A 26,792-nucleotide genomic window follows, 5' to 3' on the forward strand; every position below is an offset into this window, starting at 1 on the left:
CTCTGCAAATTGTAGAATGCAAAGCAAATTTAAGACGCTATTGTCTTAAATAAATAAGCTCAGTGCCCTGAGTTTATGTATTTATGTTTCTTTATATCTACTTGTATATCTGTGTCTCTGTCTATCTAGGTTTGTATTGGGGCCCATCTATGTGTGGATTTAAAAATATATACATTTTAAAAATCATTGACTTGTCAGGCCCCGCCAGAGGCCCAGAGCGCCCCCGCAGCCCGCGCCGGAGCTGCTGAGATGTCTGTTCTTCGTTTCCCTCCCACTCCTACCACCCCCACTCCCCTCCTACTCCCTTCCGTTGAGAACAAGGAATTTCCAGCCTTTAGCAAAGGGAGAGAGAGGTAGGAGAGACTAAGACCAGGAGAAACTATAAGAAAAACATAAAGAGGGTGTGTGTGTATGTGTGTGTGTTGGGGGAGAGACAAAAAGGGAATGAGAAAAAAACAACAAAAATTTTCATTGCTTTTTCTGCATGGGCCCCATTCTCCTTAGTGTCCCACTTGTTCATTTAGGACCACATCGGTACCTGCTCCCCCCCCCCCATCAGTGTTCTCAAATGCACACAGCAGATCAACTGATCTCATTTAATCAAAGTTTAATATTCTTTTTATTGTCTACACTGGTCTCTTCCAGGAAAGGAGACAGCATCCTTGGACCTAGTTCTCCAGGAAAAGGGGGAAAAGATTGTGAAGAAAAGGGAGAAAGTGGGTGGAAGAGGAGTGAGGATACTGCAAACCAGTCACTGCGAACCAGAAGGATTGTTGTTCCCAGGCACGTGTAGATTTTCATCTAGCAGATTGCACCGCTCACTCCTCCTCCCCACTTTGTCACAGTGCCAAATGCTTGAAGACTCACTCACTATGGCTCAAACTCACCTTCCTGGACCCTCTCCTTCCTGGACCACCTCCATGCCTCCAGGCAAAATTAATTCCTCCCACCTCTCCAAGGAGGTCTTTATACACTATTTCAATATAGTTGTATTACCCTCAGCTCAGGACCTCTTTAGAGGCCTGATACCTGGTTTGCCCTCTAAAATGAATGAATTGATGATGCTATTTACAGGCCTGAGCAACTAAGAAGAGGACAATTAACACAAAATTCAGAGCAAAAGGGGCTGAGCCTGGACAAAATTGTTTTTAAGTGAAGACATTTGTTTTTATGTCTCTCCTCCTCTTAGTTTCCAGTGAGTCCCGCAAGTCTGGCTCATTGGCATTCTTAAATGTCCACTACTCTGGTAAATTAATTCACACCCTGGTACTATACATAGAAAGCTGAAATCCTTGCTGGTAATAGAAAAAAATGAATATAGGGCTGGGGTTGTAGCTCAGTGGTAAAAGCTTTTGCCTTGTACGCGTGAGGCCCTGGGTTCGGATCCTTAGCACCACATAGAAATAAATATAAAAAAATAGAGATATATAAAAAAAAGAAAAAAATGAATATAAAGTAGTGATTCTCCTTTTTCTTTTCCTCTCCTCTAATAACATCAGAATTTATGGTCTATGAAGTGTTATCCTTCAATTTAGTCCATGAAGTGTCATCCTTCAATTTCATGTGAGAGTGTGTGTGTGTGTGTGTGTGTGTGTACTAAAGGTTGCTAAAGGTCAAACCTAGGATCTTAGGTTTGCTAAATTGCTGAGGCTGGTCTTGAACTTGTGATCCTTCTGCCTCAACCTCCTTAGTAGCTGGAATAATAAGGGTGTATCTGCACTCATGACTCAGTTCTTTTACAAGAAGTGCTTCACTTCTTAAAGACAAATGTTCCTAACTTCTTTCTATGTAGAACTCAGACTAGTAGGGGAATAACCATACAAACAAATTATTACAACATACTGTAATAATAAGGGTACAGACTATGACAGAAGTGTTAAAGGGCAAGTTACCTATTCTGCCTGTTGTGAGGGACTGATTTAGACAGGGATCCAAGAGAGGCGATGAGGCAGTCCAGAATTTTGAGGTATGAAGAGATTTCTGAGAAGAAAGGAAGTCAAATCAGACCGGAGCGTGTGCTTGTGTGGAGTCATGAAACAGAACTCCATGCTTGGAAAACTAGGCATTATTGTTTATTATTGCTGGGTAGAGGGTTAAGGTGGGTGGGGTGGTTAGAAATGAGCCCTGGGAGGTGTACAATCATGGTATTAAGGATGTTATACACCAGTATATCTCAAACTGTTGTTAAGGACTGGACTAATCTTTTTCTTTTTTTAAAAAAAAGAAATTCTAACCTAATGTTGCCCACTAATTTTATAAAATACAACAAAAGTGGATTAGAAAAATGAGAAAAAAATCACCCCATTTTAAAAATTAGAGTTCATAAATATTGTTTCTCCCTCAGATTGCTAGTAAACTTCTTAAGCGTACTTCTGCAATAGTTTCATTGCAGATTAGTATCAAAATATCAAACAGTATCAAACTTTGAATAGCAATTTGTAGTTTCTTTATACCTATATTTTGGGTTTCATCCTACAGAGATAGATAATGTGGAACCATAAAGACTGCATCTTAGTAATGGCAGGGTCAGATCTGCATTAAGGAGCAAAGTAGAGGAAGGATTTATAACTGCAAAAACCAGGGAAGCCAGATGAAGGAAACCAAAGGATGTTGTCGCTTCAAGGTCCTCCCAGTGAGAAATTACAAAGTGCTGGGTGCATTTAGTGGCATGAAATGGAGAGGAAAGGACAGATCTAAAAGATAGAAAATAAAATCTATAGGACTTGGTGATGGCTGAATTGGTTTTCATAAAATATTCACAATCTGCAATCCTTTATTTATAATAATAAATTTTGAAATTAGGCAAACCAAAAGTTTTTTTCATAACTTATTTGACACATTAAAACCTATTCTGGGGGCTGGGATGTAGTTCAGTGATAGATCACTTGTTAAGTGCCAGGTCCTCCATCACTGAAAACAATAACAAAGCCTTCAACCAAATCTGAATTGTGCTTATTTTGTGGCAAAGTATATGACCTAAACTTACATGAGATTATTTATGGTTTTCATTTATACCTCTTTCATTTATCTTAGTATCATTATTCATATGTCATTGCAGAAATATTAATTTGGTTAACAGGTGTTGTCCTAGATGCCATTGTTGCCTTGTATAGTGCATATGTGCCATTTTATTTTTCTAAAATTCAAAAAGTTCTGAACACACATTTACATCCAGATTTCCCACCCTATTTACTCATCAGCCTTGGCCTAAGTTTTTTTTTTGGCTATTTGCATAAATCACATCCACCTGCAGATAATGAATATTCATTGCAGCTTGTGCTACATAGATTTTGAAGGTGAATCTCAAAGTGTTTTGAGTGGTGTCCTCGTTATTAAAATAAGGGAAAAAACTTCTTAAATTACTCCTTTTTTTTCTTTGTCTTTTGGTACTGGGAATGAAGTGCTTTGCCACTGAGTGACACCCTCAACCCTTTTTATTTTACTTTTTAAATTTTGAGATGGAGGTGTATACGTGTGGGGGGTATCCCTAAGTTGCCTCCAGAGCTGCTGGAATTACTGGCCTTGAACCTGAGATCCTCTTGGCTCAGCTTTTGGAGTCACTGGTATTATAAGCATTGAAGTACTATATTGAACCAACAGCAGTCATTTGTTTGATAAGGTGTGATATGTTTGTGGACCACTAATATCATTACTGTATACCTCATTTACACATTTTAATAATCAGTAGTTAATGATCTTTTGGAATTAGTTCCTAAACCTGAAATTAATTTGCCTTTAGTCAAAACCAAAAAGCAAGCTCTGAATGGTGTGGAAGAAAAAATGGAGTGTGTGTGCGTTTATGTAAGTGTATGTGAATTATATATTTGTACATAATAGTATTCTGAAATATATATAAAATATACATATATACACATGCGTTTTACTAGACTTTAAGACTTACAGAAACATTGAAAAGAGTGCAGAGAGTTCCCGTGGGGGGGGGTTGGCGGGCCGGTAACCGTTGATTGAACTCAGGAGCACTCAACCACTAAGTCATATCCCCATCCTATTTTGTATTTCATTTAGACAGGGTCTCACTGAGTTGCTTAGTCTTACTTGCTGAGGCTAGCTTTGAACTCAGTGATCTTCCTGCCTCAGCCTCTGGAGCTGCTGTGATTACAGGCTTGCGCCACCTCGAGGGGAGGGTTCCCATTATTTACCCTATTACTATTCAACATTAGCATGGTATATTTTCCACCATTAGTAAAATATTATTCATTTACTATTATTATTATTATAATACTGAGGATTGAACCCAGGGGCACTGTAACACTAAGCTATATCCCCAGTCCTTTTTAAAAAATTTGATACTTGGGATTGAATCCATAGGAACTCTAGCGCTGAGCCACATTCACAGCCCATTTTATTTTTTGAGACAGGGTCTTGCTAAGTTGCCCAGACTGGTTTTGAACTTGCTATTCTACCGCCTCAGTCTTCTGAGTAACTGGGATTACAGGTGAACATCACCATAGTCAGTTATTCATATATTATTACTGACTGAAGTTTGTAGTTTGTTCATATTTCCTTAGTTTTATTTTTACCTTTCTTTTTTTCTGGTCCAAAAATCTTACCCATAATACCACATTAAGTTTTTTTTTTTAAGTTTTATAACTTTTTTATTCTTATCATTTATTTATTTTTTTAGAGAGAGAATTTTAATATTTATTTTTTAGTTTTGGCAGACACAACATCTTTGTTTGTATGTGGTGCTGAGGATGGAACCCAGGCGGCACACATGCCAGGCCAACGCGCTACCGCTTGGGCCACATCCCCAGCCCTTATTTTTATTTTTTAACGTAGTGCTGAGGATAGAACCCAGTGCGTCACATGTGCTAGGCAAGACCTCTACCATAGAGCCACAAACCCAACCTCCCCACATTACTTTTAATTCTAATTCTCTTCGGGCTCCTCTTGTCTTGAACAGTTTCTCAAGACTCCCTGTTTTTGATGATCTTGATATTTTTTTAAATATTTCTTTTTTTTAGGTGTTGGGGATGTGGCTCAAGCGGTAGCGCGCTCGCCTGGCATGCGTGCGGCCCGGGTTCGATCCTCAGCACCACATACAAACAAAGATGTTGTGTCCGCTGAAAACTAAAAAATAAATATTAAAAAAAATTCTCTCTCTCTCTCTGTCTCTCACTCTCTCTTTAAAAAAATATTTTTTTAAGTTATACATGGCACAATATCTTTATTTTATTTATTTTTTTATGTGGTGCTGAGGATCGAACCCAGGGTCTCACACGTAAGAGGCAAGTGCTTTACCGCTGAGCCACAACCCCAGCCCCTTGATATTTTTTTTCATATTTTATTTTTTGGTTATAGTGGGACACAATACCTTTATTTTATTTATTTGTTTTTATGTGGTGCTGAGGATTAAACCCAGCACCTCGCATGTGCTACGCGGGCACTCTACCGCTGAGCTACAACATCAGCCCATGGTCTTGATAGTTTTGAAGAGCATTTTTGATTACTGTCCTTCTGGAATTTGTGCAATATTTTTCTTTTGATTAAGACTGGTATTAACTAGTTTTTATTATTTGTTTTTGCAATGCTGGGGATTGAACCCAGGGCCTCATTCATGCTAGGCAAGCAATCTAACACTGAGTGACATCCCTAACCCTGTTATGAGTTTTGAAGAGGAATACCACAGAAGTAAATTACCATTTTCATCAGATGATAGCAAGGGTACATGTAAATATAAGTGTGATTTATTGCTTTTGATATTGACCTCTCTTGGTCATCTGTTGTGTGTTTCTATGAGACAGGATGAACATTGCAGTATGGTTGGCCTAAACGTTTTATGAGAATGTAATTTCTTTTCTTGTCCATAGCTCAGGACATTTGGAATTTTTAAAACTTCCTTGTTTTGATGGGCTGGGATGTAGTTTAGTGGCAAAGAACTTTCTTTGTATACCCGAAGCCCTGGGTTCAATCCCAGTTCCAAAAAAAGAAAAGACAGAAAAAAAAACAACAACAACAACAACCCAAAAAACCTTCCTGTTTTGAAAGCTTGAATCTTCTTCAGAAGTTATCCCTGTCCTTGAATTTCTGAACTCATTTGGCTCCTTTGTGTCCAGTTTTATTATCTACAACTATTAGATCCTATGGGATTCCTTGCCTCTTGTCCTGGACTGCTGCTGTTTTTTTTTCCTTTCTATGCTTTTTAAATTGGTGAGTTGTAGTTGTGTATTATAGAGGGATTTGCTGTCGCATATTTGTACATGCTATCTTTGGCTTAAATAGCAATAGTAAAGAGACCTTTTCTTAATTCTCAAATTAATTTTGTTTTGAATTAAACATTATTTTAAAAAAATCCCTATGACATTTTTGTGTTGGTGGGGACCAAATCAACGCTTTGCATATACTAAGATGGTATTCCACTACTGAACTACATCCCCAGACATATGGCCACATTTTTTTTAATATTTATTTTTTATTTGTACACAATACCTCTGTTTTATTTATTTATTTTTATGTGGTGCTGAGGATCGAACCCACAGCCTTGCACATTCTAGGCGAGCGTTCTACCGCTGAGCCACAACCCCAGCCCCACACTTTTAAACTCTAACATTTATGCCTGACAACACAAAATTTTTGTGATTTCTGTTTTAAATCATTTAGGCCTTTAGAAGACCACACTTCGCCAAATCGTTTTATTTTAAAACATGAATAGACTCTATTCATAAAGAGATCTTGATTATAGGCTTCCTATAACAAAAAGATTATGGTTAAAAAAAGAAGAAGAAGAAAAAGAAAAAGAAAGCAGAAGGAACTTGAGACAGTTTCGATGGAAATACCAAGTTTTGTCCAGGAGGTTTCGCCAATTCTGATTTTTCATTGGCTAAACTTGCCATCAATTGCGCTTGTAAATAAACTGGGGAACGGAAGCATGTTGTTAAGGGGTGGGATCTTCCTGTTGTCATTGCTAAGGTGAGGCGAGAATCGGTTTTCTAATAGGCTAAAGCTGCTTCTCCCGCCCTCTTTCATCAGTTGCTAAGGGGCGGGACTCCTAGGGTCCTGGGAGGAATTAGAGCTCGAAGCTCCGCCCTCCAAGTTAGTGACTAGGAGAGGGCCTTGTAGCTGACTGGCTGTTGGGACTGCCTGTTAGGGGCTAATAGCAGGGGAGAGGCAAGAGAGGAGGAGGCGGCTTAAGGCAACCATGGCGGGAGGAATCAAAGTAGCGGTGTCGCCGGCTGATGGTCCCGGGTCCTGGGTCTGGGGGGCCGGGGATGGTGGGGCAGTGCGGCTGTTCTTGGTCCTTTCCGGCTGCTTGGTCTGCGGCTCAGGTACCACCCGGGCAGCAGCTGCTTTGGGGGTGGGGGCGGAAGGGTTTATTTTTGGAAAAGTGGGTCTTGCCCTGAAGGCGTGGGCCGTTACTCTGCAGAGGGGCGGTGGCTCTGCGGAGTAGCCCTGGGTGCGGGGGAAGCCGCTTCGGGACTGATGGGTTAGGGCCCTTGGGAGGTCTTGGGGAGCTCCCCAAGAGTGGAGGATCCTGGAATCTTTTGGCGAACACTGGAAAAAGAGGCCTGCGCTGAGAATTGGCCGTGGGGGCTTTGCCACGCTGCTGGGGTCCTCTCGAGATTCTAGGTTAAAAGGAATAAGATCCCGGGACCTTTCGAGGATGGGGGAGAGGCCTCATGAAAGGGAGGATCACATTTATTTAGCAAATTAGCAAACACCTTCTCAGCCAGTGCGGTCAGGAGGCGGAGCAAGGGCGGTTGAATAGGTCCTTAGAGTTTACAGAAATACATTGTACTTTAACATCTGCTCTTTTAAGACCCTGTCCCCTAACTGCCCTATTTAACGGACCTGAGGTCATTATACTTCAGTTTCCCAAAAAAGATACTAGTGCTATTTAACATCAATGGGTTTGTTTTGGGAAATTTATGGATTCCTTCAAACACATGTGTTTGATATCTGCTAACTGGACTGTTAGTTTGGGATTGGGAAGGAACCTTTTCGCTTGAATCCAGAAATCTTAAAGTATGTTTTTTAGAAACTTCCTTTAACCCTTGTTAAATTCATGATAGAAAAATAAGTGGGGTTTCCAAGCTTCCCCTGGAGGGAGTGGAAACGACGGAGGAGAGTAAAAATAATCTTATCTTGTAAACACATGCAATGCACTCTCATTTTTCCTTTTAGGTTCATGTCTATCTTCAGCTGTCATTTAGGATTAAGGCGTCATATCAGCACTCAAAGATCTAGTTCCAAACTGCAGCATCTTTCTGAAAACTTTTCCCCCTAGGGAGAGGGGAATAAGTATCCAGGAATGTACTTTTACAGAGGCAGGGCCTACAATGACATTTGAAGGCTATTATCAGATTGAACTTCTAAAATGAAATTGTGGATTGTAGAAAGGAGAAAATATTAAGCACTCAGTCAGAAGTTTCTTTCTCTTTGAAGTTTCTTTTTTTTTTTTCCCTTTGGGGTGCTGGCAATTGAGCCCTGCAGATTTGTTGAGAGGAACAGGAACTTCTTGGCTTGGAGAAAAGTAAACTTGGGGATGATATTTTTTCTGTACAGCCTGATATATTATGTGGGTGGCAGCTACAAAGAGCAATCATGTAATAGAGAATGAAGTATTATTGCAAAAGATAGGTAGTAGTGGTGTACTGGTGGCACATGCCTGTAATCCCAGCTACTGGGAGACTGAGGCAGAAGGATAGCAAGTTCAAGTCCAGCCTGGGCAATTTAGCAAGTTACTCTCTTAAAATAAAAAGGGCTAGGGATGTAGCTCAGTGGTAGAATACCCTGGGTTCGATCCATAATGCCCCCCCCCCCAACCAAAAAAAAAAAAAAGAGCTAGTTTCTTCTCATTGGATTTTTAAAAATATATTTTTTTAGTTGTAGACAGACACAACACCTTTATTTTATTTTATTTATTTATTTATTTATTTAATGTGGTCCTGAGGATCGAACCCAGTGCCTCACGCGTGCAAGGCAAATGCTATACCAACTGAGCTACAACCCCAGCCCTCATTGGATATTAAATATTTTTTTAGTTGTAGATGGACACAATATCTTTATTTTATTTATTTTTATGTGGTGCTGAGGATTGAACCCAGTGTCATACATGCCCTAGGCAAGTGCTCTACCACTGAGCCACAACCCCAGCCCTCACTGGATGTTTTTGAAATGTTTGATTATAAAGGTAATACATATTTGTTCTAAATATTTGGCAAGTACAATTAAGCATAAAGAAGTAATCAAAACTCTCATTGTTCATTCCATTTAGATGTAATCCATTTTATCACATTCTCTTCTGGTCTTTTTACATGATTTTATTATTTTTTGTTTTTTTGCAGAACTGGGATTGAACCCAGGCCTTGTGCAGGCTAGCTAAGCACCCTGCTACCTGGTGCTACTACCTGTCTTTTGAAATAGTACTCCATTCTCTTTGGATACTTGAGCCCAGCCCCTAATTATTAATCTTTGAATAGGTACTTTATAGGTAACACAGTTAGCAATTTATTATTCAGTAAATTCTGGGAGGTTCAGAAGGTGTTTTCCTGAATGTTTAATTTGCTCTGCTCTTTCATGTTTGTTAGTTTTTATTTTTATCATTTTACAGTCCTTGAAATCTAACCCAGGGCCTCATACATGCTAGACAAGTGCTCTACTGAATTATACGCCTGACTTTAATTTATTCTGCTTTTTAACATGCTCGCTAACTCACTTTGAGGAGGGAAGGAAAAGTGATGTATGTTATTTTACTATGGGAAACACAAGGTACTAATATATTTAAGGTCATTTGGTTTAGTTGTATATTTCTAAACTTAATCTGTATCTGGAGTCCCTGCTTGTTTCTGCAGATTATTCCCTAAGGCCGAATTGTCATATTGTCCCCCTCAGTTCATTTCCAAGGATATGGCTAGCCAAGGTGCTGATTTCTCTTGGAGGTTACTATGGAAGAGGTTTATTTATTTATTCATTTTTTCCCCCTTGAATAGTATGTGACTCAGGAAAAGAAAAAACTAGATTTTATTAATTCTGGCATTGGGTCTTATAGGACAGTTTTATTTCTTTAGGAATATGGCTTTGGAAAACTTTAACGTTACTGTTAAAATGATGGTGCTGGGCGTGGTGCCATGTGCCTATAATCCCAGCGCTTGGGAGGCTGAGGCAGGAGGATCCCTTCAAAGCCAGCCTCAGCAACCTGGAGAAGCTGTAAGCAATTTAGCAAGACCCTGTCTCTGAGTAAAATACAAAAAAGGGCTGGGGATATGGCTCAGTGGTTAAGCGCCCCAGGTTTAATCCCTGGCACCAAAACAATCAAACACAAGAAAAACAGTGATGTTTTTTCTCGACATTAAGTTTTTCAAATGCCCTGTGGTACTGATGCATTATTTGTATCTACCTACCCTTTTGAAAGTAATAATAGACTTAGAAAGGTGTTATGTCATATTACTTGGTGCTGTGGGAGAGAAAGAATTAATAAGTGTGTTTTTTTTCTTTTTCTGCACAGGTGCATGTTTTTGCTTAGGGATTTGTAAATAGACTGTATATTATTTTAACAAAGTAATCAGTTCTTGTTTAACTTTGCAGTGTTTTTGCAGGCCTCAACACATTTGTAAATACAGTATGTTTAACGTTTTATGTAACCTTACTCTTCACTCTTCATAAGAAAATTAACTTGATCTATATTTGTGACTGGGTATTTTTTTAGTATATTTGTAGGCTTGTTAGGGAGATAAGTGTCAACAGGCCTTTGAAAAGGCTTCATTTTAGGAAAGACTTGGAGGAAATCCAAATTACTATTGAATAACCCTAGTGAGAAATTGATAGTTTATAAAGACCTAACTTTTTTAAAAAATTGAGATATAAATTTACACACCATAAGATTCTCTCTTCAGTGGTTTTTAATGTTTCACTAGGTTTTGCCAACATCACCACTGTCTAATTACATTAAATTTTAGTCACTCTAAAATGGAACTCCATATACTACCCATTCCCCTCTCCTTCTAGCCCCTGGCAACTACTAATCTATTTCCTGTCACTGTGGATTTGCTTCTTCTAGACATTTTGTATCAACAGAATTGTACAATATGTGGCTTTCTGTGGCGGCTGTGTGTGTGTGTGTGTGTGTGTGTGTGTGTGTGTGTGTGTCTGATTCCTTTTATGCAGTGTAATGTTTTCCATAGTCCTCTATCTTTTCTTTTGGTACTGGGAATTGAACCCAGAAGTGCTGAGCTACATCCACAGTCCTTTTTAATTTTTTTTTTTTTTTTTTTGAGATAGAGTCTTGTTAAGTTGCTGAGGGTCTCACTAAGTTGCTGAGGCTGGCCTTGAATGTATGAGCCTCTTGCTTCAGCCTCCCAAGTCACTGGGATTGTAGGCATATGCTACCATGCCCAACAAATTCATCTGTCTGGTAACATATATCTTCATTTCTTTTTATGGCTGAATAATATCCATTGTATGGATATACTACATTTTGCTTATCTGTTTGTTCGTTGGTGGACATTTGGGTTGTTTCTACTTTTTGGTTGTTTTGGATAATGGTGCTGTGAACATTCATTCATATGTTTTCATGTGAATACATTTCTTCAGTTCTCTTGAGTATATACTTAGCAGTGGAATTGTATGATAACTTTTTGAGGAACTACCAAACTTTTTCAATTACCAACTACCAAACTTCTCCATTACCATTAGCAATATATGGAGGTTCCAATTTTTCCATATCATCAACCAACACTTGTTATTGATCTCTTTTTTAATATAACCATTCTGATGGGTGTGAAATAGTACTTCATCGTGGTTTTGATTTGCATTTCCCTAATGACTAATGATGTTGAATCTCTTTTCATGTGTTTATTGGACATTTGTGTATTTTCTTTGGAAAAATGTATACACATCCTTTGCTTATTTAAAAAATTGGGTTGTTGTTGAGTTGTAATAGTTATTTTTGTATTCTGGATACTAAACCATACACGATTGCAAATATTTTCTCCGATTTTGTGTGTTAGTCTTTTTGCTTTCTTGATAGTGTCCTTTGAAGCAATATTTTGTTGTTGTTGGTTTTATTTTTTGGTGCTGGGTGAAGCACAAAAGTTTTTAGTTTTATGAGATCAGTTTACCTAGTTTTTCTTTAGTTGCTTATACTTTAGAGTTATATCTAAGAAACCGTTACCTAATCTGAGGTCGTAAAGATGTACACCTATGTTTTCTTCTGAGTTTTGTAGTTTTTTTGCTAAAAGACTAAATGTGAAATCAAAATTGGTCTTAGCTTCACCCCAAAACCATTTGGACTCAGTGGTAGGCATCAGTGCTTTTTGTGTGTGTGTAATTTTGACTTTCTAAGGTTTGGTCAAGATCTTTGTATTATTTATTTATTTATTTTCTAGCTTATTTGAATTTCCCCACCTTTATACTATATCAAGAACCAAAGTGATAATTAAATTTCCAGTTGATAGCATTTGATAAACTGGTATGCAAAACATAGAACTTTAGGAAGAAGTTACAGGGTAGGGATGCAGCTCAGTGGGAGAGGATTTTACTCCAGGTGTGAGGCTCTAGATTGAATCTCCAGCACTGGGAAAAAAAAAAAAAAATCAAATGCATGTGTTTACAACAGGAATGTGAACAAAATTGGATGGGAAAGTATAGGAAACTGGTCATTCCCCCCTCTGACCCCTGTAGTGGGGATTAAGCCCAGGGCCTTGCACATGCTAGGCAAGCTGTCTACTACTGAACTACATCCCCAACCCTTTTTTAAAAATTCTATTTTTGAGGCAAGGTTTCACTAAATTTGCCCAGGTTGGCCTAGAACTTGCCATCCTCCTGCCTCAGCCTCCCAAGTAGCTGGAATTACAGATGTGCCACCACACCTAGCTGAGTGGTCACTCTTAAACCTTGAATTAGCTAAGGGTGAATACAAACTGAGGGGAGAATCTTCCATTTTGATAAATCAGAGGGACTGCATATTGGCTGCTCTTAAAACTTGAAACAGCTAGAATAAACAGCAACTTTGCAATCTTTTAGTTTCTTCTTAAAGACTTATTAAAAACAAAAACAAAAAACTTCTGTTAGTTTGTCCTATTCAGGGAATCTAGAAAAATCAACATATGGGGTTACTTTAGCTTACTTTAGTTATCCCATTACAGGAAAAGCAGGATACATATGGTTAAAGCTGTAGTCAGACCTGGTTGTGACTCTCACCATTAGGCTGTTTACTAGCTGTCTAACTTTGGACAAATTACTTAACCTTTCTTCAATATTAGTTTCCTCATTTGTAAATTAGGCATTATGAAAATATAGCACTGTTAAGAGGGTTAAATGAAACAGCACTCTATGTTAATAAACACTTAATAGTAGTTAATACTTATTCTGAGTTAATGACTATTTGTAATATTTAAATAATAAAATTTTGGGGTTGAGTGGTAGATTGTGTGCTTAGCATGCTTGAGGCCCTGGGTTTAATCCAGAGTGCACGCAGTCATGCACACAATTAAATGGAACAGAAATAAGATTCTGCCTTATTCTTTCATTTTAGTTTTGTTTCGGTCTGGCTGATATTTCAGCTCCAAGTTTAAGAAAGTGGTTAGTTTAGTTCTTCTTATGAAATGAGTTGCAGTTATTAGGTTGTTCTGTTATACTTAATTTTTGTTTCCTTTCTTTGCATAAAGCTGGAATTGATGTAAATGTGATCATGCTTCAGGAATCCCGAGTTTATAGTATGAGTACCAGCCAACAGTTCTGTTATAAAAATGTGCTTGTCCCAAAGTGGCATGATATATGGACACGGATACAGGTAATAATTTGGAAGCCCCTCGCAGGGGCATCTCAGCTCCCTTAAGAAGCTTACAGTACTATGACTTTGAGGTAAACTTCCTTTCTTCTTTTCCCAAAGAAGCTTCCTCCCCTTTCTTCCTTTTGGCAGTATGCACATAAACACACCTCTCTCTTTTTAAAGCCCTTATGCCTTCTTTGGGCTGGAAACTGGCATGCCTGTCAGGACGTAAACTCTTGCCTTGCTGCCCCTGTTCTATTTTGATTCTACAAAAGATGTTTTATAAACCACCTGAGCTGAAGTTTCCCCTTGGTAAAATGACTTTGGTCTTATTTATTTCATAACACTGTTAAGTCACCTGGCAAGCAAGAGTGTCTGGCTGTAATAGTGATTGAACAAAATGAGTCCTTTTGAAAATGTTGCTGCTACTACAAGTATAGTTACTGATAAGGGTATTTGTTGTTCACCTCAAAAACCTATGAGTGGGCTTGTGGTTTTTGTTTTCTTTTTTAAATTCTCTTTTTTTAATGTCTCTTATAAAAATCATACTCCATCTGGGGTACATTATAATCAGCATTTACACATAATCAGTGATTTGCAACAATAGGTTGAACTTCTCAGCCTGTCATTATGGGAAACATTTTTAGTTTTCTGGGGCTGTTTATGACTGGTAATTTTCTTAATATTCTAGATCCTTTCTTTGTATGATCTCTTATAAATAGTTGTATTGATAACTCAGCTTGAGAGTCTTTCACCCCACTATGTTCTGGTCTAATAGTAGATTCAGATCATGTTAGCAAGAAGACATTCTAACAGCTTCCTTTCTGTGCCATGTGCAGTGTTATTTGCCCAACTATGTTTTAGCTGCTGTATCTCTATATTTCTGATAAGCCTTGTAGAAAACTGACCACTACTGATTTATTTACCTAAGGGTTTTTAAAAATTTTATTTGTGAAAATTTTAAAAACCTACTTCCTTCTTTCTCATCCTGATTTACTTGTGTTACAGATCCGGGTAAATAGTTCCACATTGGTCCGAGTCACCCAGGTGGACAATGAGGAGAAATTGAAGGAGCTCGAGCAGTTCAGTATCTGGAACTTTTTTTCCTCTTTTTTAAAAGAGAAATTGAATGACACCTATATCAACGTGGGTCTATACAGCACAAAAACCTGCCTCAAAGTTGAAATTATAGAGGACGCCAAGTACAGTATCATTGTGACCAGGAGTAAGTCTCACCCGTGTTTTTCTGATGGATTCTAGATTGAGAAGGGAGTGAGTTCTGGAGGGTGTAATTAGTGAGACAGACAAGTCCACCCAAGATGGCTCCCTTTTGGTTCTGATTATAGCCTTGAGTATACCATAGCTCCAAACAGTTCACAAAGACTCCACCCACATAAGACTCTTTAGACCTAGAATCGAAACACTACCTCAGGCCGTTCTGAGTACTTCCTTCCTAAAATTGTGAAGTCTTGCGTTTTCTAATACTGCCAATGGCCCTGAGCTGATATGCATAGTACTCTTATAGTGAGTCAGTTATGTTTATGCCTTCTAGACACTTCTAGACAAAGGTAGCTGTCCTGTATTTGAAGATTCTAGTGGTTAAATAATAAAAACCAAAGAAAGATAAAATTGATTATTAATAATTCACAAATAAAAAGAGTGGAACTGTAAGTAAAGACCATTGCAGTTATAGAGTGGAGCTGGGAGATGTTTTTCCTTCTCTGAAGATAACTGAGAAAATTTTAGAGGAGATGGATTTTGTTGAGTTCTTTCCAACTTGGGTTTTCCCTGGTTATTACCTGGGATCCTGGCATATTGTGAGTAGTAGACATGTTTCTAGGTTTTTGCTACAAAAATAGATTGTGCCCTTCCAAAGTCCTAGAGTTCCATGGTGGTATAGCTGTTTTTCGGTGTACCCTTCTACATTTACTAAGCCCTCTGGCTCTGTTTGTGGGCCTCCCGTAGATTTAGAGCTCTTGAATGTAAAAGCTGTAGGAGTCTCTAGTATGCCATTAAAGGGTCTTTGCTTGGGCTCTCTGGTCTTGGGCAAGATGTATTTGACAGGTAGCTTTTTCCAGCACAGTGCTATGTAGCAAAGAAAAGAAGGAGATTGGGCAAGACAAGCAGTCAGAAACATGAGGCTCAGACCCAGAGTTCTAGGCACATTTACTAACTTCTGTGCTGTAACTTAAGGGTATAAAGAGTGGTAGAGACCTCTCGTGGGCATTGCTTGAAGTGCTATGTCACTGTATCTAATTTGGTCCAAAGTGAAGCTTAGCCTCTTTGAGCCTTAGTGCAGGTAGCTTTAAGTAGGTATATACTTAAATATAAGTAGGATCTTCAGAAAAGTAGATTAAGCAGAAACCTAATTATATTCTCTCTTTGAAAGAGTGCCCAGGCTTTGTGTGGAATTTACAATGCTGTTTAAGTGGGCTATTTGTATTTATTTTATTGTAGCTGACCAATAATGTTAAAACTGCCTTTTATTCTATAATGCCTTAAACTGTTTGGCTCCCCTTTTAAGAAAAAAATCTTTATTTATTTCAGAATTTGACCCCAAACTCTTCCTCATTTTCCTCCTTGGACTTATGTTGTTTTTTTGTGGAGACTTATTGAGCAGGTAGGTTTGAAGGCTAATGTACAGCTTGAAAAGGTCTTACTTTTATCATAAAAGCCAAAAGTACTGCCATCCCCCCTTCAGGCCTATATGTTTTAGATGTTGCCTGCTTGTATATTTTTAAAATAACATGTGTTGTGATTTTTGTTGTTTTCTGATTTGAATAGCAATGTTAATAATGACATTCTCCCATTGAGTAGACTCATGGAGGGCTAATAGGAGTTAGACAGTTACTATAAAGGTGACCGTCATTATCCTTTTTACTGTTAGAATTAATACTTCAAGGTCTCATATTTACAGGGTCATATGTTGATGAGTTTCATACTGTTCACATGTAAGGAGACAAACATAAGCTGCTGTACATTGCTTTTCTTTTTTACCTACTGAGAGAGGTGAAACTGTTATGTATAGATGCAAAGAAAATATGGATAACTAAGAAAACATTGGATAAAGGTAGAATCATCATTATGTTTATATGAAGTAAAAAATATTTGTGGAATAGTGAATGAAAGATTAAAAATTAAAATTTGAAGTTGGAATGAAGTGGAGTTGGTGGAAATTTTTCCTTACTTTGGGGGATCCTAAGAGAAACTCACAGAGAGCGGAAAATAATTGAAGAAAGAACCTGGAATGGAAGTAGGACCTTTCTGTTCTAGGACCTATGAAAGGTTAATTTATCTTTCTGGATAGTCAGTTTGGTTTTAGTTTTTACTGTCTACTTGGGCAGTATTCTTGTTCCTTCCTTCTCCCCAGAGAAGCTGAGTTGTTCCTCAGAAGAGAGATTCTTAATAAGAATTGGGTTGGGGGCTAGGGTTGTGGCTCAGCAGTAGAGCGCTCGCCTAGCATCTGGGAGCCTTGGGTTCAATCTTCAGCACCACATATAAATAAATAAAACAAAGGTATTGTGTCCATCTACAACTAAAAATAAAAATTAAAAAAAAAAAAAGAATTGGGTTGGGAGAGAGATTGGGGATGTGAGTGGAAGATCAAGCAGAGTTATTTATTGTGGGGATATATTTGAGAGGACCTCATTGAAAATTATTTTCATAATCTCCCAGCAACTATATTGTATCAGTCTTTATAATTCTCTGACCTCAAGTTTTTGGTAAATACCTACTCTAATCTCATACCTTAAAAAAAAAAAAAAATCCTTTGGCTAGTTAGTTGCCCTGGCTTCAATAATGCTGTGTACACAGTATATACCAACAGTCATGAAATAAATTTTTTCTCTGCAGGAGTCAAGTTTTCTACTATTCCACAGGGATGAGTGTGGGAATTGTGGCTTCTCTACTAATTATCATTTTTATACTATCCAAATTCATGCCCAGGGTAAGTAGCAGAATCTTCATACGCAGTTAGGATGAACTCAGAATAGCTGAAGGCCTGTTTTCTTAGGTAATCTTAGAACATTGAAAATTTGCATTGATGACAGAGTGAATGCCCTACTCTTTCCTTGATTCTGAAAGGTACTTTCCTTGATGAAACTTGAAGCCTGATTATATACAAAACTCTCTTTATTTAAAATCCTGTGCTCAGTGGGAGTGTAAAGTCACTTTTCTGTTTTCTAATTGCATAGCCAGGCTTTTAAGTTATTTAGCATCTCATTTTCCTAGTGTTCCTTGCAGACTGTACCTTTTAGATATAAAGGACATCTTTTTAAGAGATGTGTTTTTTGTGCATTTTGAGTAGGTTGAATTTTAAGAAAAAAAATCATAATTCCATTTTGCTTCTTTTATGTATGGAAAGTCTGTTTAACTTTTGCTTTCACTTTTACTCTCTTAGAAAAGTCCCATTTACGTCATCCTGGTGGGAGGCTGGTCCTTTTCTCTGTACCTCATTCAGCTAGTTTTTAAGAATTTACAAGAGATCTGGAGGTGTTACTGGCAGTATCTTTTAAGTAAGTGTTGTTGGTTTTGCTTCTCTTTTTGCATGTTTGTAGGCTATTTTAGTTAATTTGATCATTAAAAGATGTTGCCTGCTTACAAAGAGTTAATAGTTTGTGTCATTTGATTAATTTGAAAAATCATAGTTTTCCATTTATTTTAAACATCTCCACCATTACTACCTTATTTTAAATTAAAATGCAGGTATTATGGAGAAGATTTTAATTTGTTGGTATTTATAAATGCACTTCTCTTTGCACAAAAAGTGTCTTTCTGACAAGTGATAAAATTGACTTTGTTAATATAATTATATTTTAAGTACATGAAGACCTAACTCATTAAGTTCCAAGTTTTCAACTCTGTATATTTCAAAGAAATTGACAAAAGTATGGTAAAATAATCTAGAGCTCATATATTTTGCATATATTTTCATATATATGAAATATCTTTTGGAATACTCTAATTATTCACCTATTTTCTCAAAAGAATAGAACTGTAAAAACTTAACATTCATTTCAAAAGTTACCATAAATGGTATATTTCTTGCACAATTTAAGGATTTTTTTTTTTTTTAATGGGTACTAGGGATTGAACTCAGGAGCACTCATCCCCAGCCCTATTTTGTATTTTATTTATTTACAGGGTCTCACACAGTTGCTTAGCACCTTGCCGTTGCTGAGGCTGGCTTGTGATCCTCCTGTCTCAGCCTCCTGAGCCTCTGGGATTATAGGCATGTGCCACCATGCCACCCGGCCAATTTAAGTTTCTTAGGTGTCTCATTTGGAACAATGGGACTTAAAGGGTTTAAGAAATAAAAGACTACAGGGGCTGCTGGTCATGGTGTCCTATGCCTATAATCCCAGTGACTCAGGAAGCTAAGGCAAAAGGATTGCAAGTTCAAGTCCAGCCTGAGGAAGTTAGTGAGACTGTGTCTCAAAGTAAAAAATAAAAGGGCTAGAGATGTATGTAGTTCAGTGATAGAGTGCCCCTGGACTCAATCCTCGGTACCCCCAGTTTCCTCAAAAGAAGACTGCAGTGAATCTTGTCCATAAAATGAGAATTTTTTGGTTATGCTGATAGAAACCCTCAGTCTATCATTTGAGAAATTATGTGGTCATTAATCTATATTTTCATATTTTAGGTTTTTAAAAGTAAACTCAGAATTTTTCAACATGTAGCTTTATTGTTCATTTGAACCAAATAGTACAACAGAAAAAGGATAGAAAATTAAAGATATAAGTGTGTGTTTATATGTGTGGGTGAGTGTATATTTATATTTTCTAATAGTGAAAAATGAAAAATTCAATAAAGATCACATCCAGTTTCCTGCTTCTGTAGATGCTATATAGTGAATTTAGTACTGCTCCCATATATATTATCTTTATCAGGTATAGATGAAAAAGAATTTCTTCTGATAACTTTTCTCATAGGCTACATCCTCACAGTTGGATTCATGAGTTTTGCAGTATGTTACAAGTATGGGCCCTTGGAGAATGAACGAAGTATCAACCTGCTGACCTGGACCTTGCAACTGATGGGCCTGGGTTTCATGTATTCCGGCATCCAGATACCTCACATTGCCCTTGCCATTATCATCATTGCACTGTGTACTAAGAACCTGGAGTACCCTATTCAGTGGCTGTACATCACCTACAGGTGACTGGAAGGCAGTATAACTTTGTATTGACACAGTGCAGTGTGGGATACAGTTTGTAGCAAAAGAGGCGTTGCCCTGTGAGAGCCTCTTTGTTAATGAGAAGTCACTGTGTTATTCTCTGACATTGTTTCTTCCTGAGACTATGTTTTTAGACTCTGTTAGGCTTTAAAAATTTTTATTCTAATCATTTTATATAAAAGCATCCAGTAAATTGTTATGTGTTCCTGTTACCACTAGATGGTGCAAATTATATCACTTTTATACCATAGACCTCAGGTTACCTTATTTCAGGTTATTTCATACTGGGGATCAAATTGCTCTGGAAGTCCTAATCTTATTTTAAGATGTAATTCATAGCATGTTATCACTTTGCATAGTGAATATGAAATGGTCATGGATTCTGAGATTATCAGTGGTTGTTCTATTTCAGATAGTCAGAGTGATACCTTCAGTTTGAGGAATGAAGTTAACAGACCACAATATTATAACATTGTTTTCTTGCTGTTTTTCTATTTATCAGGAAATAAATACTTTGTTTATTATTTATTGGAAGATAAATGAATTTGTTCACATTAGTGAATAATAATGACTACTCTGACTTTTCATTTGTAATTTAATATGTCAGGATCCATCATAACTAAGGATGTCTATGGAAGAAAAGTGGGAGTGATGACTCTTATTAAAATGTTCAGATTGTCTGCTGTATGCTTGGTCTGCTGAAGGGCTCTAGAAGTAAGGATGAATATAGGTTACTGATTAATGATTCATGATATTATTTTGGTGAGCACAGAAAGATGTGTAAGGCAACAGAAAAGCCTGTCCCCCCTCGTCTCCTGACAGAAGAAGAATATAGGATACAAGGAGAGGTAGAGACCCGAAGGGCTTTAGAGGAGCTCCGAGAATTTTGTAACAGTCCAGACTGTTCTGCTTGGAAGACTATTTCTCGAATCCAGTCTCCAAAAAGGTAAACTCTTAGCCAGATAAGCCAGGGTAATTGTGACCTTGAGTTCTAACAGAGATCATACTCTATAGATAGTCATGTTGTATTTATGGCCTTTGTTTATTGTTAATCTAAGGGTAGTCAAGAGAAAGATACCTATATCAGTAACCTGTTTCCTCTTTCCCCACTTTCCCCAAGGAACTACCTGCCTTACCTTTTATTTATAACACTGAGGTGGGATGATTCCATATTATGTCTGTCCTATGAAAGTTTTACATTGTTCCCTGAGTTGGTTTTTCTTTTTTCTTTTTCTTTTTCCTTTTCCTTTTTGTCTGGGAGTAGTTATACCAATGAGTATGCGAAGCTTCAATTTGGAATCCTCACAGCATGAAGTTTATAGGGCCATAAACAAAAATAACTGTGTAATGCCCCTAATCATCTCTTATCAGGAATATGGTGACTCAAGGAACCTTAGCACTTCCGTGACTAAAAAGGATAGGCTAGTGCTTATTAAGCAGAATAGGGTTGCAGGGAAGGTTGGCCTATGATCCCAGCCTTCCTTTCTCTCTTTGAAAGTTGATTTGATCATGACATTTCTGTCACTGGCTTTACTCCATTTACCTGTCAGAGTAAAGACAGGGATATTGACTAGACTCATTATAATTTGAGTTGTGAACATAACAGGTGTTGTGATTTGTTCTTATTGAAAGACAATCTGAAAGGACAGAAGGCTGGGCTGCAGTTGTGGCTCAGTGGTAGAGCACTTGCCTAGCATGTGTGAGGCACTTGGTCCGATCCTTAGCACCACATAAAAAAATAAATAAATAAGTAAAATAAAGTATTGTGTCCATTTACAACTAAAACACATAAATAATATATATTTATTTATTTATTTATTTATTTATTTATTTTAAAAGGACAGAAGGCAGATTCCTAATGAATATTACCTTCTCTTTTCCAGATTTGCTGACTTTGTAGAAGGTTCTTTCCACCTCACACCAAATGAAGTTTCCGTCCATGAACAGGAATATGGATTAGGGAGCATTATTTCCCAGGATGAGGAAGCAACTTCTGAGGAGGAGGAGGAGGACTCAGGTTCTCAGCACCTCATTGCCACACAGAACAATTTCCTGACTTAAGTGTGGTGGTTATTTATTTTCATGTAGACTGATTTGGTGCCTCAGTGGTTGTGTTGCAAGCACTGTGCATTTCTTATAGGCCTTTATAGCAGGTTGAAGGGTAGTGCAGAAATTAAATGAGAGGCCTGAGTAGATCTCTCTGGGAATGATTGTGGTAGTCTCTGTGGGATCCCTAAGGAGGGAGAGTGGACAAAGTGAATGCTGTGGTAGTGTGCTTTCCACCTGTTAAGTTATTAGCCCACTCTTCTGTTTCTAAAAAAACTGGAAGGTCACAGCCAGCATGGCATTCTAGCTCCTCTTTGAAAGTTGATTTGATCATTTCTGTCACTGGCTGGTCCTCTAAAATGAGAATTGTAAGTAGGGCTTTCAGACTAGAGGCTGCATCTTCCAGAGAGAAATCCATAAGTCTGAGCATCCTTCGCTTTCTGCTTTTATTACAGTGACTTTAGAATAATCTTTGATTTAACTGTTTTGAGAGGAAAATGGATTTTTGTCTGTCTTGTTTTTTTATTTTTTTATAGTTGTAGATGGGCAGCATGCCTTTATTTTGTTTTATTTTTATGTGGTGCTAAGGATTGAACCCAGTGCCTCACACATGCTAGGCAAGTGCTCTGCCACTGAGCTATAGTCACAGCGCCTGTCTTGTCTTTCAAACAAATGTGTTTTTTAAAATATATCAAACTCATGTTCCTGAACCAGCAAATGCTCCAGAGTGATAAGCCCAGTTGGCCCCTAGATAGTTTTATGGATTATTCATTAAAGCCCTAGGAGCTGTTGTGTTGAGCTTTGAATTAGTTCTCACACATGATATTCTGAGTCCTGCTTGCTTTTAGTAACATGCCTATAGGTTCTTCTATAGTTAAGAGCTCTTGAACTTTTTATTTTATTCAACATTTAATTCCATTTTTAAAATATATTTGCCTTTTTCTCTTCCTATTCCTCCTTGCACTCTTTTTCCCTTTGAGGAAGGGTCTATTTCATACAGTTGAGAGTTTGTCTCATTTCTTCCCCTTGGTTTTTAGCATTATTCCTGCTGGCCAGGAGAAATGATGATGTTTACCCCATTTTTTTTCTCTCATGTGTTACATATCATTGAGTTGCTATGGAACCAAGAAATTATCTCCTTTCCCTTTTTCTTCCTTTGTATACCCATTTTATCTATTTCTTTCAGTCTTTCCTTACTCCTTGCACTCTCCCATTCTGGCTAATTTGTTGATTCAGGCTAATTTGTAAGCCCTAAAACCATCTGTGAAGTTTCTTGATGCCTTGCCAGGAAATAGGTCTCCAGGTTATCTTTATGCCTCTGATGCCTATTTAGCCATCAGGAGAAGACACATTTTCCTAAGAATACCATACTTATTTGTAATTCCATTTCTCATCAGAGGTTCATGCTGCCTTTTGTTATATATAAATCTATTACTTTCAGATTCTTTTGCCATTGGAAAGTACCCTTAGGCCAGCAATGTCATTTATGAAGGAGCAAATTCCCAAGTATCTGTCATTTGCTTGGTTCTTTGTTATCCTCATCCTTGAACCTTGGAAAAAGCTGTAATTCCTTTACCCAGGAGGATAGAAACTCATGGAGGGTACACAACATTGGATTTCCTGACTTATCTTGATCTTGGAAAAGAAAGATGTTTTTTTAAAAAGCTTTTACAATTTTTTTCAGACCAGCTATTAGCATGTAGTTTTGAAAGGCCCCAGGCTCCATTGCTAACTTCTAAAATATCAGCTCTGAGTCTCCCCTCCAGGTGGCCAGTCGATTATTTCCATCAGGGTTCCCTGGAGCCTTAAACTATCCTAAAGTGACAACTACCTCAGTTGGCAGAAAGAGACAAATAATAGAAAGTGAAAAATGAGCAATATTTGGGCAGATGTCTTAAAGTCACAGAGTACAAGTAACTTTATATTGGGAAACTTTTATGTCTTTGTAAATTGTGTACATGGTAAAATTTTATTCCTCTAAAGTACTACTAAAACCTCCAAGGGGCTGGACATGTACCTCAATGGTAGAGTAATTGCCTAGCATGTATGAAGCTCTGGGTTCAATCCCCAGCATTAAACACACACACACACACACACACACACACACACACACACACACACACACCCTCTGAAGTGTTCTCTTACCTTATTTATAGATTTTGAGATCTAGCATATGGATCATAAGTTGATTTGAAGAAGTAATTCTAACTGTATGGATGGTCTCAGGACTCTATGGGGATTTTGGTGCCTTCCCCAAAACAACTCCTAAGGAGGTGGTAGCTTTCCTCTAAGGTGACTTTTCCTGACTCATGTCTTTATTTTCATGAGAAAGGCATTGTGAAGTTAGGAAATGCTCTCCCTTTTCTGTATAGTAACTCCTTGTGAACTATAGTTTCCATACCAAGACCAATTTTTCACTGTGCTTGAATTTGAGATGAATAAAATCAAACTATTTTATTTCTCCCTGTCTGGTAGTTGAGAACTGAGTTGCAGGAAATGACAGTTGCCCTGCAGCATGAGAGTTGCTCTCAGACAGTGAAGGACGGTGCTTTTTTGGTGTGGAGCATGTCCTTGCCCTGCCTGCTTGTGTGACTATACTTCAGAGCCCTGCCTGGAGATTGCTTGACTCTGTAAACCTTCTTTAGGAACTGTTCTTGTCTCCCTCATGGCCACTTAGTCTGCTGGCTCAGTCACTACTTGAAGCCCCTATTTAATTTTCTCTGGCAGTTATATAGCTCTTGCAATTTCAGCACAGTCTCATCTCTCAGACCAATCTCATCAAGAAGGATTGAAGGGATAACTGTGGGGTGAGATGGACATTGGAGCCATGTCTGCTGCCACGTCAGCGTCTTGCTGGCCAAATATCAAGCTGTAAATTGGCTCTGGGGCTCAGGGTCTCATCAGCATTGGAAATCTATTGCCTCTAATCGGTCTGACAAAGTTGTGTAGAGCATGACTCCCATTACTGGGAACACAGAGAGGCAACTAGCCTAAAATGTTTTCCTTTCACTTCCTCACTCATTGTTTTTGTGAGAGCAACAGAACACATTACCAAAACCAAGAAAAACTTACCCATTCCGGGACCTTCTAATAAGAAATTCCTATCAGTCTTCATCACACAAAAGTACTTTGTTTCTCCCCTCAAATTTGTGATTTTTAAGTTTTTTGCAAAGAGAATTCTGCTAATGATAGCTTTTTGGGTCCCACATGTACCATTCTGTGAGAGTACATCCCATTCTAGGGGCCAGACCTCTCTTTGTCCACTAAGTTTCCTTTAACTCAGTCTCCACTGGGTATATCTGATAGAGGTTTGATGAATTAAAGGATCCAGATAGACCAGATAGTCCCCCCAGGTCCTGATATCCAAAAAATAAGAGGCTTAGGAATGGATTATTTAATTGGCCCTCAGATCTTTTTATTGTTACACACACACACACACACACACACACAAAGATGGGCTCAGATGGATGCCTGCATAAAAATGGTTCCTAACTTTTTTTGAATTGAGTGGTGAAAGTTGAAGTAGGAGGGAAGAAAATTAAATGTCCTAGTATTCCTTTGGACTCAGGTCTGACATGTTAGATAATAACCTATATTGAAATGCTAAGAATTTTATATGAACCAAGGAAAGGACAGTGGAACAGACTTATTGTGCCCTAACATTATGTAGGAACTGAAACCAAGTAAATAACCATTGCATTAGACAAATGCACCCAAAAGTGTTATTTCTCTTTCTATGTAGCGGAAACTATTATTATTTTCTCCTCTTTAGAGAAATCTATGCAATTATGGTGACCCGATGGTATGTTAGTGATGTATGGATTCAGGTTGCTATTGAGTTGGATTCTAGACAGTTACTAGCTGTAAAAGGGTGTTTGGTGCCTTACCTTGCAAAAGCCAGAGCTTGCTGGGAATAAAATTAAAAAACGAACAAACAAACAAACAAAAAAAAAACAGATTCATGCCAATGTTGACCTGCATCTTTAGCAGGAATGGGAGTGGTCACACAGAATTCCTAAATGTGTAGCTTTGGTGTCCCTTTTCCCATGTCCATGTATATCATCCTCCTCTTTCACATTCTTGATGATGACTTGAAAATGTTGAAATCACTTTTTTTGTACCTTCCTATAGCATGAACAGCATTCTTATGTTAACGAATAGCTCATAATGTGAATTTTAGAAACTGCTAACAGTGTGCAGTTGCTAGTTTCCCATATTTATGGAATTAGTGTTGAGATAACAGGGCTAAGAAATCACTGTGTGAATTTTAGCCTACAGGTAATGCCTTAGTATTACTTAGAGAAAAGATTTGTCATTTATATTTAAAATAAATGTTAATGAATGTTTGAAAGAAAAAAAATCAGGGATGGCTCTTTGCCGTGGGTCTCATTTTGCCCACTTTTCTGTAAGAAAAAATAATGATGTCTTATGTATTTTTTCATTTGTATTATATGGTTTGTAAGTAATCCCAATTTTAATAAAGTTTTATAGACTATATAGTGGTCTCTCTTAATGAACTTACAGTCTTCTTATTTGGATTTGATGTTTCCACATAATCAGCAATTTACTCCTCAGTGTTCATACCATTAATTTCCCATTGCTTTTTAACCATCCTCCCCCATCCTGAGTCTTTCTGCTTCCATCATTGTCACCCTTCCCAGGTGACAGATCTCTAAGGGACATTTTTTAAAAAATTTTAGTTGTCAATGGACCTTTATTTATATGCGGTGCTGAGGATCGAACCCAGTGCCTCGCACATGGTAGGCAAGCAAGCGCTCTGCCACTGAGTTACAAAGAACATTCTTGTGTAAGTAGCAGGTTGTACTACTGTGCAGTCTCATA

The 26,792-nt window shown here is 37.9% G+C and overlaps 1 protein-coding gene across 1 annotated transcript; it reads left to right on the forward strand.

The window, feature by feature from the left end:
- The first annotated feature begins 7,136 nt into the window (after positions 1–7,136).
- Positions 7,137–26,447, forward strand: Nemp1 (nuclear envelope integral membrane protein 1). The gene is made up of 9 exons (XM_046466696.2): positions 7,137–7,286; positions 13,626–13,750; positions 14,738–14,954; positions 16,277–16,349; positions 17,582–17,675; positions 18,129–18,243; positions 19,660–19,885; positions 20,677–20,850; positions 21,788–26,447. The coding sequence occupies exons 1-9, from the start codon at positions 7,160–7,162 to the stop codon at positions 21,963–21,965; spliced, it is 1,329 nt and encodes a 442-aa protein (XP_046322652.1). The 5' UTR covers positions 7,137–7,159; the 3' UTR covers positions 21,966–26,447.
- Positions 26,448–26,792: the final 345 nt, after the last annotated feature.

This window comes from Marmota monax, unplaced genomic scaffold (genome assembly GCF_021218885.2).
Source record: "Marmota monax isolate L192 unplaced genomic scaffold, Marmota_monax_Labrador192_F-V1.1 WCK01_AAM20220418_F8-fsc00151, whole genome shotgun sequence".
NCBI classification, from domain to species: domain Eukaryota; kingdom Metazoa; phylum Chordata; class Mammalia; order Rodentia; family Sciuridae; genus Marmota; species Marmota monax.